This window comes from Argopecten irradians, chromosome 1, assembly GCF_041381155.1.
Source record: "Argopecten irradians isolate NY chromosome 1, Ai_NY, whole genome shotgun sequence".
In the NCBI taxonomy this organism is placed as follows: Eukaryota; Metazoa; Mollusca; class Bivalvia; order Pectinida; family Pectinidae; genus Argopecten; species Argopecten irradians.
The window spans coordinates 45,603,282-45,617,093 of record NC_091134.1 but is presented as its reverse complement, the minus strand read 5'-3'; the positions used below and the strand labels follow the sequence as shown (position 1 = coordinate 45,617,093).

Here is a 13,812-nt window from a genome sequence, read left to right as displayed (position 1 = left end):
TTTGTCTTTGGGGATTTTGCAATATCCCATACTTCGACTGATAGCCTTAACTGTTGCTTCACCTCCCCATCCTGGTTAAGAAGCAGGAGCCGCTTCCCTTCCCAATGAGACACCCAGGCATGATCTGAAATTGGGCAGATTTTGCTGATCTCGTATGGGTAGTTGAACTCGGATAATGTTTGGATTTCCTCATAAAGGGTTGATCTGATTGACTGTGCATCTGCGGATTGGTCCTCACTTTGAACCTCAGCCATTGCTAGTTCATCTCCAGTCTCAGATGGTGCTGTTGGATCTTCAGTGTCGTCTTTTATCCTAATGGTACCAAAGGCAGTTTCTATCAACTCTTCTGGGTAGTTCAAAGGCTGAAACACAGGTACCCGTAAGCTCGGGAAATAGGGCAGGTTGAATGCCCCATGTATGTCTCGTTCTGTGTCGTAAACCTGTACATTACTGCCGACCCGCATGGCTTTGTTACAGTCATGTAGTAGAGAGGTAATCTTGGCGTACATGGTGACCAGCTCTTTCTTGTATTTGTGTAACAGGTCCATAGTTTCTGTCTCCAACTTTTCCACTGTCTTTATAAACTCATTTGTCGTCTTGTCAACTTCCTCCTTCAGTTTCGCGTTATGCTGTCGTATTTGGTAGATCACATTTGGAAACAGCTTTCTTTTCTCATCCAGTATGCTCTCTACATACCTCATTTCTGCTTTGATCTTCTGCTGCTCAATTTTTTCAGCCTGGTTTACAAAGGTTTGAATCTTTTTCCGTTGTCTGATAGCAATGAGATCATCAAGAGATGACACTTTATGTCCCTTGTGTCTTGTCTGGAGACATTTAGAACAGATAAGTTCACCATCACATGCAACTTCCTTGCAAAAGTAAACAGTCTCCTTACCCTTGTGGAAAGGACAGAGTGCACTACCCTTTTCCCTGATAGGTAAGGGTAGCGGCCTTCGACTGGCCATCTTCAATTTATTAAAATCCTTCAGGAATTCAACAGTTTTTAGCTCTGTATGGCACAAATAGAAAAAGTCAAGTTCTCTTTAGAGATATTCTTTTCATGTTTCCTGATACAAAGTGTGTACAGTGTTGAACAACTGTTGGTCTTTTGGAATGAAGTCGTCTGTCAGTTATAAAATGTATGTTTACTGCACTTGTAGTGATATATTTATAGCCACCTGAAGTGTACAACAATACACATTCTAACAAAAGATAATGACTGCAACCCTTCAATTTGTAGTGGACTAGTCTAGTCTTTTGTTTTACCATAACTATTGTTCAATCAGGGGTAAAAAGCGGTGGTGTATAAAAATGAGTTACAAGTCAATAGGTACACATTCTTCATTGTCTTTGATTATTATTGTCCTCAATTCCAGATATTGAACTAACGCTTTGTATAGACAGTGGATATTTAAATTGGAGAGATAGTAATCTAAAACATTTCAGTCGCCCAATTACACATACTTACATAGACATAGACATGACCTTTATAAATGTTGGTCTAAACATAAAAAGACAAGATAATGGGGAGGTACCGTAAAAACATAAAAAGACAAGATAATGGGGGGGTACCGTAAAAACATAAAAAGACAAGATAATGGGGGGGGGGGGGGGTGGGGGGACATAAAAAAGACAAGATAATGGGGGGGTACCGTAAAAAACATAAAAAGACAAGATAATAGGGGGGGGGGGGGGGGTGGGTACCGTAAAAACATAAAAAGACAAGATAATGGGGGGGGGGTACCGTAAAAACATAAAAAGACAAGATAATGGGGGGGGGGGGGGTGGTACCGTAAAAACATAAAAAGACAAGATAATGGGGGGGGGGGGGGGGGGGGTACCGTAAAAACATAAAAAGACAAGATAATGGGGGGGGGGGGGGGGGTACCGTAAAAACATAAAAAGACAAGATAATGGGGAGGTACCGTATAAAAAAACATAAAAAGACAAGATAATGGGGGGGGGGTAAAAACATAAAAAGACAAGATAATGGGGGGGGGGGGGGGGGGTGGGTGGGTACCGTAAAAAATAAAAAGACAATATAATGGGGGGGGGGGGGGGTACCCGTAAAAACATAAAAAGACAAGATATGGGGATGTACCGTAAAAACATAAAAAGACAAGATAATGGGGGGAGGGTACCGTAAAAACATAAAAAGACAAGATAATGGGGAGGTACCGTAAAAACATAAAAAGACAAGATACCAAGATAATGGGGAGGTACCGTAAAAACATAAAAATAATGGGAGTACGTAAAAACATAAAAAAGACAAGATAATGGGGGGGGGGGGGGGTACCGTAAAAACATAAAAAGAAAAAGATAATGGGGGGGGGGTACCGTAAAAACATAAAAAAGACAAGATAATGGGGGGGGGGGGGGGGGGGTACCGTAAAAACATAAAAAGACAAGATAATGGGGGGGGGTAACCGTAAAAAACATAAAAAAGACAAGATATGATGGGGGGGGGGGGGTAAAAAACATAAAAAGACAAGTAAAAACCGTAAAAACATAAAAAGACAAGATAATGGGGGGTACCGTAAAAAACATAAAAAGGGGGGGGGGGGTACCGTAAAAACATAAAAAGACAAGATACCGTAAAAACATAAAAAGACAAGATAATATGGGGAGGTACCGTAAAAACATAAAAAGACAAGATAATGGGGAGGTACCATACCGTAAAAACATAAAAAGACAAGATAATGATAAAAAACATGGGGAATGGGGGGGGGTACCGTAAAAACATAAAAAAGACAAGATAATGGGGGGTACCGTAAAAACATAAAAAGACAAGATAATGGGGAGGTACCGTAAAAACATAAAAAAGACAAGATAATGGGGGGGGGTACCGTAAAAAATAAAAAGACAAGATAATGGGGGGGTACCGTAAAAACATAAAAAGACAAGATAATGGGGGGGTACCGTAAAAACATAAAAAGACAAGATAATGGGGGGGGGGGGTACCGTAAAAAAACATAAAAAGACAAGATAATGGGGAGGTACCGTAAAAACATAAAAAGACAAGATAATGGGGAGGTACCGTAAAAACATAAAAAGACAAGATAATGGGGAGGTACCGTAAAAACATAAAAAGACAAGATAATGGGGGGGTACCGTAAAAACATAAAAAGACAAGATAATGGGGAGGTACCGTAAAAACTATTTTTGTTAATAAGAATACTTGACTTGATAGGATGTTCACAAATCATGCAGTTATTATGTGTTTTCTTTTTGAAATGAAACCTTGTTACATTAAATATTTTCAAAGTATCCTATGGTTCAGCCCGATTATGTATTGAAAATAATTAAATTTCATTATTTGAAATAATCAAATTCTAGCTTTATCCAGAATGTTCCTTAAATGGTATCTATGATCTGACCCTCTTTTTCATTTGGTATTTTGTTTGATCAGTTAATGGTCCCTTCCCTACTTTTGACCCTAAACTTCACATCATCTCCTATGAGTTAAGCATCTATTGTACATCTTTTCTAATTGTTTTACAGATCTTTTCTAATTGTTTTACAGATAACAATTAATTGATATTGACACAATGTGTTTTTACTGGTTTTTAATACGAATGCCATTGTATGTACACTCATGGTAAAGCATGCATGCCCATTATATGTAGGTACGTTCTCTTTGCAAAATGTACATCTTCATGTGTTGAAATGTTATATAAGCTGAAAAATCATTGACAGTGAAACCTGTTTATAAAACCACTCAATTTCAAGGTCTTTACAGTTAAGTAGTCTTTATACACAGGTCAAATTGTGAAGAAATTGACCGTTTAGGATCCTGTGAAAAGGGTCTTATTTGGCAGGTGGGTCATTATACAGAGGTGGTCGCTGAGGCAGGTTTGACTCTCCATAGTTCTGTAAATATAGTAACTTGAGTTCTTTACTAGGATTTTCTTTTTCACTTAAAAAATTAGACTAAATGGATGATTATACTTAAATACTGGCACCTGAATATTTAATTTAAAGGTTCTGAGGTGGTCAATTGGTATAGTAGTTTGATATGCATTTAAGGTAATGCCATTTAGTAGGTTGATTGTTTTTTCCCACTACCAGGGATCTAGGTGCACATGTACATGAAGCTAGCAAGTCTTGAATCATCCAAGTGATTGATAGGACAACAAATCATATTTTAACTAGCTATCTCCATATTACAGAGCTGTGCTGAAGCTGTTTTGCCATCCTATATACCCATTGTCAAGAAACACAAAAATGATGGCTATTCATATGATGACAGGTAAGTCTTGTTTCTGTAAGTAAGAATTATCCATTCTTGTGGTTCATTGATTCTATTGTCATATGCCTCACTTACATATACAAAGTGGTGCTTGTCCAAGTCTTCAAGAGTTATATACCTTCTACTAACCAAAGTAGCCCCAGCCATATTGGGGAGAGTAAATTGATCAATTAATTGAATCATTAAAAAGATGGTGGGGGGGGGGGGGAATAAACACCAAAAAACCTAACTTATTATGGAACTTTTGATTTACATTTCACTTTGATCATTTGAAGATATAAGTCATTTACAGCCATTTGTTGAAAGTGATAAAGCCACAATACAGTGGTCAATATCTGCTTTGTAACTTTTTATTGTTGTTTGAAAATGATAATTAAATGTACTGTATTTTATTTTGTAATGGAAATTTTGTAAGTTCAAAAAAAATAATTTGATGTTCAATATGTGATTAAATTAAAGCTGAAAAATTTATAGCATTAAATAGGCTTTTTTTTGCTAAAAAGTATTGCTGATACAAACTATTGATGAAGGATTTAAGAGTTATCTCCCCTTTGCCACATTTTTCTGTAGACAGTGGCAGCTGTTGAGGCGGGGGAGGTATGTGGAGTTTAACCTGATCTATGACAGAGGAACAAAGTTTGGGCTGATGACACCTGGTGCTAGGTTCGAAAGCATCCTTATGTCTCTACCTCTACATGCAGTAAGTATATTGTTTAGTATAAAACGTATTTCAGGAGAAACTCTATAGAGCTTATATGGTATATTTTTTAGACTCGGACTGCAGTGGCTGAGTGAGTGTTCCTACATTATACCACTAACCTTCCACCACCTCAGGGTAGGGAGTTCAAAACCCATATGGGCCATTTGCCAGTTAGTAAATGCAGGCCAGTGGGTTTTTTCCAGGAACTCTGGCTCCGAGTTCCGGTCATTTAAATCTGGATGGTGATGATCAATATTCGGTTCACTTCTCCAAACCGGCCGAACTTCTGTGCACTAACCATGATCAGTTTAGGTTTTTGTCTACAGCTTACTGAGTATATGTTTACAGATTACTGAGTATATATATGTCTACAGCTTACTGAGTATATATATGTCTACAGCTTACTGAGTATATATATGTCTACAGCTTACTGAGTATATATATATGTCTACAGCTTATTGAGTATATATATGTCTACAGCTAACTGAGTAAATATACATGTCTACAGCTTACTGAGTATATATGTGTCTACAGCTTACTGAGTATATATATATGTCTACAGCTTACTGAGTATATATATATATATGTCTATAGCTTACTGAGTATATATATGTCTACAGCTTACTGAGTATATATATATGTCTACAGCTTACTGAGTATATATATATGTCTACAGCTTAATGAGTATATATATATATGTCTACAGCTTACTGTATATATATATGTCTACAGCTTACTGATTATATATATATGTCTATAGCTTACCGAGTATATATATATGTCTGTAACTTACTGAGTGCATATATGTCTACAGTGTGTATAGCGTACTGAGTATATATGTCTACAGCTTACTGTGGACACGGAATTACTTTGAAAGGCACAGGTGTAGTACTAACTAGACAAACGTAGGAAGTTCCTTTGATCACTACAGGCACAAATAGAATGGGATAACAGTGTGCGCGTGGCGATTGGCCGAGTCTGACTTCATAACCCCCGCCCCATAAACAGCACTGACAGTCGTGATCACCGAGATGTGACGGCGTAGTGACGTGGCCTCTCATAATGCAGCCAAGTATCTCTTAGATAAAACAGAATTACTATATCCCTTTTCAAACAAGTACATGTGCGGTCAATGTATTTTTACTGTATAAATTGAAGATCGCATTCTAATAACGTTGATAAAACGGAAATATAGTTTGGGGATACGTAATTTCGCACACTTTCAGTATTGATTTTAATGAATTTCAAATACTTTCTTTCCTAATCAAAAAGACTCGACTTACATCGGCAGATGTACAAGTGCTTCACATTGCATGAATATGTAACTGGATATGCGCAGACGTATCACTTATTATTTTCAAACATTTCATTGACCAACGACATCATAAATTAAGATTAGTTCAGCTCCAATCCTGAAATGACATCTAAACCTAATTATATTTCGAAATGAAAAAGTGACATCTCGCCGCCATTTTCGTTATATAAGGTGACCACTCCTCAAAATAAACAATTTGAATGAGGTCAAGGAAGTCATATAGGGTGTTCGTAAAAATTATCTATTTTCCGCTATACATGTATTTGATGGATTTCCATATGGTTTTCATTATATTCTTAAAAGGGAAATACGTGAGTCAGTTATTTAACACCAAGAAATATTTTGTTTTTCTATCAATTTCTTAATATTATAATATATGTCTACAGCTTACTGAGCATATGTCCATATAGCTTATTGAATGTATATATATGTCTGCAACTTAATGGGGTATATGTCTACAGCTTATTGAGTATATGTTTATAGCTTACTGAGTATATATATGTCTACAGCTTACTGAGAATATGTGCATATATGTCTACAGCTTACTGAGAATATTTAAGGATTAACTTGAATAGATTTTTATGTTATGGAGATATAACACAAAAATCTGAGTTGCTCTAAATAAACCGCGAAGCGGTTTATGATGAGAGTACACTCAGATTTTTGTGTTATATCTCCATAACATAAAAAATCTATTTAAATTAATCCTTATAATTCATTTTACTAAAGATAATCTCTTCAACATTTAAAATTCATTTTGGGACTCTTTTGTCTATGAAATTATTACGCCGTCATCTCAGCCAATCAGAAGCGGGGGGGGGGGGACGTTACAAACGGCGACGTCATTTTTTCCTTTATGGGCTGATAAAGTAAATTTTTTAAGCCAATGAAAATGCTTGTAACAAAGCAAAATTGAATTATGTGCATATATGTCTACAGCTTACTGAGAATATGTGCATATGTGTCTACAGCTTACTGAGAATTTGTGCATATATGTCTACAGCTTACCGAGTATATGTGCATATATGTCTACAGCTTACTGAGTATATGAGTATATGTCTACAGCTTACTGAGTATATGAGTATATATCTACAGCTTACTGAGTATCATTCTCGGCACCCATCGGCTGTCAAGCTATCGCTATACTGTTTCCTTCATTTTGCAGAAAATTATGTTGAAGCACTCCTTTAGATGTCAAGAAACGAGTCGTATTTAACACATGAGTTGACATACCCATAAAGATAACACAATAAAAAATCATCATCAGTTAACTTCTTTAATTCATCCATGACTTTGTTTAAAAAACAACCACACACTAATATCAATATCAACAGTAAAAAAAATAAAGAGAGATCTCATTTGCCTGTGAAAGCCACATATATGTATATATTCAAAATATTCTTAAATTCCATAAATATCATTTGAGCTATTTGTTAAAAATGCCAAGATCTAGCACATAAAAATTATTCCTTTTCTCTTATCCATGTATCCTAGTTTAACATCTATACCTTCATGAATTATTGATGAATTCATTTTGTAACATAAAACTGAAAAATCAATTGAAACATATGCAACAGCATGACTTTAACCAGTTCAAAGGCGATAATAAAATTAAAGTTGCCTTATTGTGTAACAAAAGAGATATTATAGCAAGTCACGGTAATCCAAGAAATTGTTCACTTCGAATTCACTATCACTGATATCGATGTTGTCACCATCATTTGTCATCATCAGTAATCCAAGAAATTATTCACCAGTTCGCTATCACTCACTGTCCGTGTCGTCACCATCATGCGTAATGTCATCATCAGTGTCCTCATCACTGGTACTGTCTGTAGAAGAATAGAGTAAAGCTGCATGCCGAAACTGATCAGCAAGACAATCGGCTTCATCACAAACACAGTTCACTGAACATATATCACAACATTTGTGTCCTTTGACATCTGACGAAAAAGTTGTTGTGTAGTTTTTCATCAAATGACTGCGACGGCATGCAGAATTGTTTAATGAATAGTCCTTCATGTCACTGTCCACCTTTGCCAGTTGTCTTTTAGTACATATGAGAATATGATCAGAGTACGCACCATCTCGACCAGCACGTCCAACTTGCTGTACAAATGTGTCCAGTTCAATGGGGGAGTTAAAGTTGACCACATGGGATACACCTTTAAAATTTACACCCATACCTGCTGCGTTGGTACAAATAAGGATGCGGATTTGTCCTGTATTGGATCCCATGTCTGCAGTAATCGATTCCTTAATCCGGTTCAGTGTACAGGAATGATACATCTGATAAAGATGCTGGAGACCGGGAATCTGTAATCTCAGAGCATTGTAGAGGGCAGCACATTCCCTGATTGTTCTGGTTAAAACCACATGTCTTGGAAAATTGTTCCTTTCCTCCTGCAACCCTGAAATTGCCCACTGCATCATGTCCGCAACATCCATGTTAGAATTACACAGTTTCACATTTAGTTTAATGTTGGGACGATCCGGACACTGGATATATTCCATTGGTGATTTTAAACAGAGCTTTGCACATATCCCTAACCTGTTCTTTTTACTGGCTGTTGCTGTGAGTACCATCACTGGAGCATCTGGGCAAAGCGACCGACCGAATTTCCCCTAACTTCCCGAACCATCCTCTGAACGCACTTTCTGCATGCCTTTCTTCACCCCTGTAAAACATCAGAAAAGATAAAGATATAGAGTTTGTGGGGGAAATTATTAAATTTTAATGTAACAAAACCAAATAAAAAATACATATGTAGGTAAATTTAGTTAAAATCTTAACAGTAAATGTCATGATTGCTTGAGGGGAGGGGGTGTTAAAATAATTGAAGAAGTGATCAAATCATCATGCATGGAATTAAAACTTTTTTAATAGAAACAATTTTCTAACATTGCATAATATCAAACAACTGTTAAAACATATATTTCCACAGTTTTCAATCTAGTCATATCTGCACATGTTCTGTTCATGTTTTTTTACTCTCATGAGACTTATAATGAGATCATTTCATACACACACATACATTTTGTATAAAAATATACATACCACTGCAAAACCGTGTGCGCTTCATCCACTACTACGGCCCCAAATCTCTGGCGATATACATCCGACAGCAACAAGCCTCTCCACATCTCTTCACCAAGTAACCTTTCGGGGCACGCATATACTACTGAGAAATCCCCTTTAAATATGGACGCTTTCTCCTCGTCATCTTTACCAATATAGGTGGATCTGATCCCTAATGCAGACAGAAACTCCGACTGTTCCTTCATGATGCTAATCAAAGGTGAAATTACAAGTACCAACTTTTCAGTCAACACTGGTATAGCCTGATAGCACAGTGACTTGCCGCTTCCAGTTGTAGTCGACAGGAAAACGTCCTTACCACGTAGGATAGTCGATAAAACTTCCTTCTGGTGTGTATGTAGGCTGTCGATAGAAAAGAAATCGCATACTCTTCGCTCATCTTGGTCGTCCATTTTACTCGCCGCCTATGCCGAACAGCGTTTGCAAGCGGGGCTGTGATTGGTCGAAGCCTTTTTTCACAGCTGGAAAATTGTTCGCGACACTTTTATAACGTAAAGCACTGATTGGCTTAGAAGGGTCACGTGACCGAGCCTCACTCCAGAAAATCTCGCAGGATATATCAGAGGTACTGACAGAGTGAAATGAAGGGAAAGTAACTCTGATGGATGAGAATGACTGAGTTATATGTCTACAGCTTACTGAGTATATGAGTGTATATCTACAGCTTACTGAGTATATGTCTATAGCTTACTGAATGTATATATTTGTTACAGCTTTCCAAATATAATAATCATTTCCTGCAGTTTACTGAATAATTTTGTAACTTAATTTCTATTTGAGATGATTAACAAATGGTGTCAATACTACTTACAAGGTCTATTTGTAAAGATAACAGGAGGCATGCTTAGAGATTGAACATAGATTTATTACTGTTGACTCCGAAGTTAACCCTACCACCATTTTATGTTACAGAAATGGGAGTATTGCCATTCCCCTAAGGCAGGTTCTAAGGAGGATGAACTACTGAATGTGTTAAAGAACCCACAAGACTGGGTCTGACCCTGGAACTAGATCATCTTATCTCGTTAACTTGTGTCCTTGAAGGAGGGATTAGTTGCCATGGATACTGATATTGAGGACGTGATTAGAGTCAATAGACTAGTCGTCATGCCGACATGGACAGAGATAGTGATATAGTATATGTTGCTGGCTGGATGTTACGGGGCTTAGTATGGATTTGTTGTCATAGCAACAGATAATAAGGCTTGACAACCAATAAATTAAATGTCATAGAACGGAGCAAATGAGAAGTTGATGATTGTTAGTAATGACAAGCGTATTATTGTCACATGTCACTAGTGATTCAAATGATCAGTGAATGATTATCAGACATGGCGTAGTGAACATTATTTAACCAGAATATTCCTTATGAAAGATTGCTATCTTCATAGGACTAAGCGGGAGCAATTTGTTTTCATATATTATATAGACATGTATAGACATATACCATTTGTCATCTTCTACGAACATATTGGGAGCCATTACCACCGAAATGGAAAGATCAAGTAGTCAACATTTGATTTCTGAAATAGGAAGAGAAAGATATGTAATGTGTGAAATATTGATGTGCCATCAAACTGGACTATTTTTGGAAGATCATCACAGACTGGCTCTGTACGATGATGGAGAATTGTTAGTATATTTTTATACCAAGTTATGGTTTATTTCTATCCCATCCATCCCAGAACCTCGCCGTAAGCCAGAGTCACCTGTCTGGTCCCAAGATCATGAAACAATCTTAAACCTACATAAGTCTTAATGTTATGCTTGGTTTACACTATGTTCCCGGCGACCACGGTAGCCCCGTTTGCCCGAAACGTGGTGCGCCGTGGAATTTTGGCTATTTTTGTCTCTGTATTCAATTTGAGCTAGGTCTTGTGAAGTTTTGCCACGGTCTTTTACGGATTACTTGATGGACCGTGGATATAGGGGAAAGTGCTGTTCCCGGAGGTTAAAGGTACACTACGGCTTTAGCACGGTCTATCAAGGATACCACTACGTTCTCTCTAGGCCTGTTACGATCTGATGAGGTCTGCTACGTTTTACACGTTTTGATCAAGCTCCGATACGTTTTTCACGGTTCGCCAAGGCTTGCTAGGGATGAAAGTCTGATGCCGGAATTTTTTGAAGCAAATGAAGGAATATTTATTGCCGAAAATGTCATTTCAAACACATTTTAATTACAAAATGTGTTAAAAGAACAGAAAATCTTAACTATATTTGGTATAAATATATAATTATTATAGCCAAGTGTTTTTACACCATTTTTTCTGTAATGGTTAATCACTTAATCTGTCTTTTGCAATAATAGCTTTGGTATAATTTGATGGTTTAAATGTGTTTGATAATGACTATTTCTATTTAATAATACAAATAATCCATGAAGTAGCAAATATGTACCAGACCAGGCAATGATGCTCCATCATATTTTGCTTGCAACGTAAGACCGTAATAAGACGTAACACGCTGTATCACGTCGGGCTTTCAATCGCTACAAGCCGTGATGTGCCTTGACAGAACGCATCGAAACGGTTATCATCCACCTTGGCTTGCCGTCAAAACCTTGACAAACCTTGACAAAACGGCACAAAACGTGCAGCCAATCTGCATCAACCGTGATAAAACGTGGAAAAAAACTCAACAGAACGTCACAAAACTTGAAATCACTGGTAGATTCCGGGAAGCGTGCTTTCTGCCCGTTCCACCACGGACTGTCTGGAAGTTTTGTTACGGCCTCGCACGCATTGTTACGTTTTGTTACGTCAATCCCGTTTTATGATGTCCTGTGGCGTTTACCATCTGTACCGTGACTGCCGTGGCAAATTTTTTGACAGTTTAAACATCTGGGACGGCATCCACGGTAATCACGACCGCTCACGTTTGTCTATCACGTCCTTCTGCGTTGTCTCAAGTTGTCTTGCGGTCACCACGTTTTGTCCACGGTGGCCCGAAACGGGGCTGCCGTGGCCGCCGGTAACATAGTGTAAACCTAGCATAAGATTTGGCCAAATTGCATGATTTTATTTCATTTAATAATCCAAATCCACCCTTTATTTCCACTGATAGTATTCAGGGATGTTTTCGTTTCTGATGGCCAAGCATTTAAGATGTTTAATGTTCAAAATATATATCTTTCAATTAGTTTAAGATAGTATGGGTTGATTGTCAGATAGTGACTGTCATAGATTGGTGGTATTTCTTGCAGAACTCTGGCTTTTCTCCATCCAAACCAGGACCTAAGCTTTAAAGAACATGCAAATTGGACATAGAACATGAAAAAAAAAAAAAAAAATCCAAAACACTCTCCTTCCGTCCCCCTCTCCCTTCCCAAGAAAACCCCCAGCAGTCTTGGTGACTTCCTGTTATTGAGAGGCTATAGGAACTTAATTTTCTATCTGTTTTACTAACAAAGCATGACACATTTGATTATTTGTTAAAAGATAATGAATTTTAAATCATTGTTAATGATTACAGAGTTTATTTTGACATTTCTTTTGCATGATATATATAATAAATCATTTTGTCATGTTACAGTACTAAGCATGTTATAGGTTATTTTTGTCATGACTAAATATATAGTTTATATGTCGTTAAACAGACAAGTAAGATTGTTTAATTGAAGTTCAACATGTGAAAATGATTGGCATTTCAAACTTGTTAATATAGGGATTGGATTTCTGGTTTTTATGTTTAACCATGCTTGTATGGAGCATTTCCTCTCAAGAATATATTCTATGGCGGCGCGTTTCGCGCCCCATATTTGAATATATTCTTAAGGAATTGCTCCATACAAGCATGGTTAACATAAAAACGAAATCCAATCCCTATATTTACACTCACACGACTTTTTTATTTATATTTTATGCAATAAAATCGTCATTTGAAAGTGACGTAATTATTCAATAAAAGTCGGTCAAAAGTGGGAGGAGCTTACTCAATTGAACAGCGAATGATGACGCTTCACGTAAGGTAGAATTATTCATCCGCGACGACAAAAAAGTTCAATATTTTAGTGTAAAATAAACATGACAAACAAAGTAAATTTCAGAGATAATTTTACTTAATCAGATCAGAACTTTAAATATATATTCAATTTTGCTAAAAGTTAATATATAGCGGTAATAACATAAAGAATTTGTACTCGGCCAATGTGTGACTCGGTGACCGTTATTGTGCAGCGAGGCGAAGCTGACGCACGCTTACACACTTTTCAACCAACCAACATTGCGGAAGTTTGTGTAAAACTACCGATTTTCTCAAAGATAGCTCAATCGATGTATTGAGATGTAGTCTGGACGTTGACGATATTTACATCCTTGGGGAGAGCCAATGTGATCTATATTAATACTAACGCTTTAGAGTCCATTATTGACCATTAGATATGATGATATACAAATTCCATCTTGTGTTCGGATGGTATTAACATATGTATTTGTGGTGACTGCGGT

General features: G+C 37.1%; 2 protein-coding genes across 3 annotated transcripts in view; one reads left to right on the top strand and one right to left on the bottom strand.

Annotated features, from left to right (window-relative positions):
* Positions 1–12,900, top strand: part of LOC138329904 (oxygen-dependent coproporphyrinogen-III oxidase-like) — a 37,600-nt gene extending 24,700 nt beyond the window's left edge. For both annotated transcript variants that reach the window (XM_069277189.1, XM_069277197.1), the window contains exons 12-14: positions 4,170–4,249; positions 4,820–4,949; positions 10,277–12,900. In XM_069277189.1, coding sequence (XP_069133290.1) covers positions 4,170–4,249; positions 4,820–4,949; positions 10,277–10,363 — 297 coding nt within the window. In that variant the 3' untranslated portion in view covers positions 10,364–12,900. The remainder of the gene's footprint in view (positions 1–4,169; positions 4,250–4,819; positions 4,950–10,276) is intronic.
* Positions 8,687–9,940, bottom strand: LOC138329893 (ATP-dependent DNA helicase RecQ-like). The gene is made up of 2 exons (XM_069277183.1): positions 9,323–9,940; positions 8,687–8,942 (listed from the first exon to the last, which is right to left on the bottom strand). The coding sequence occupies exons 1-2, from the start codon at positions 9,754–9,756 to the stop codon at positions 8,825–8,827; spliced, it is 552 nt and encodes a 183-aa protein (XP_069133284.1). The 5' UTR covers positions 9,757–9,940; the 3' UTR covers positions 8,687–8,824.
* Positions 12,901–13,812: the final 912 nt, after the last annotated feature.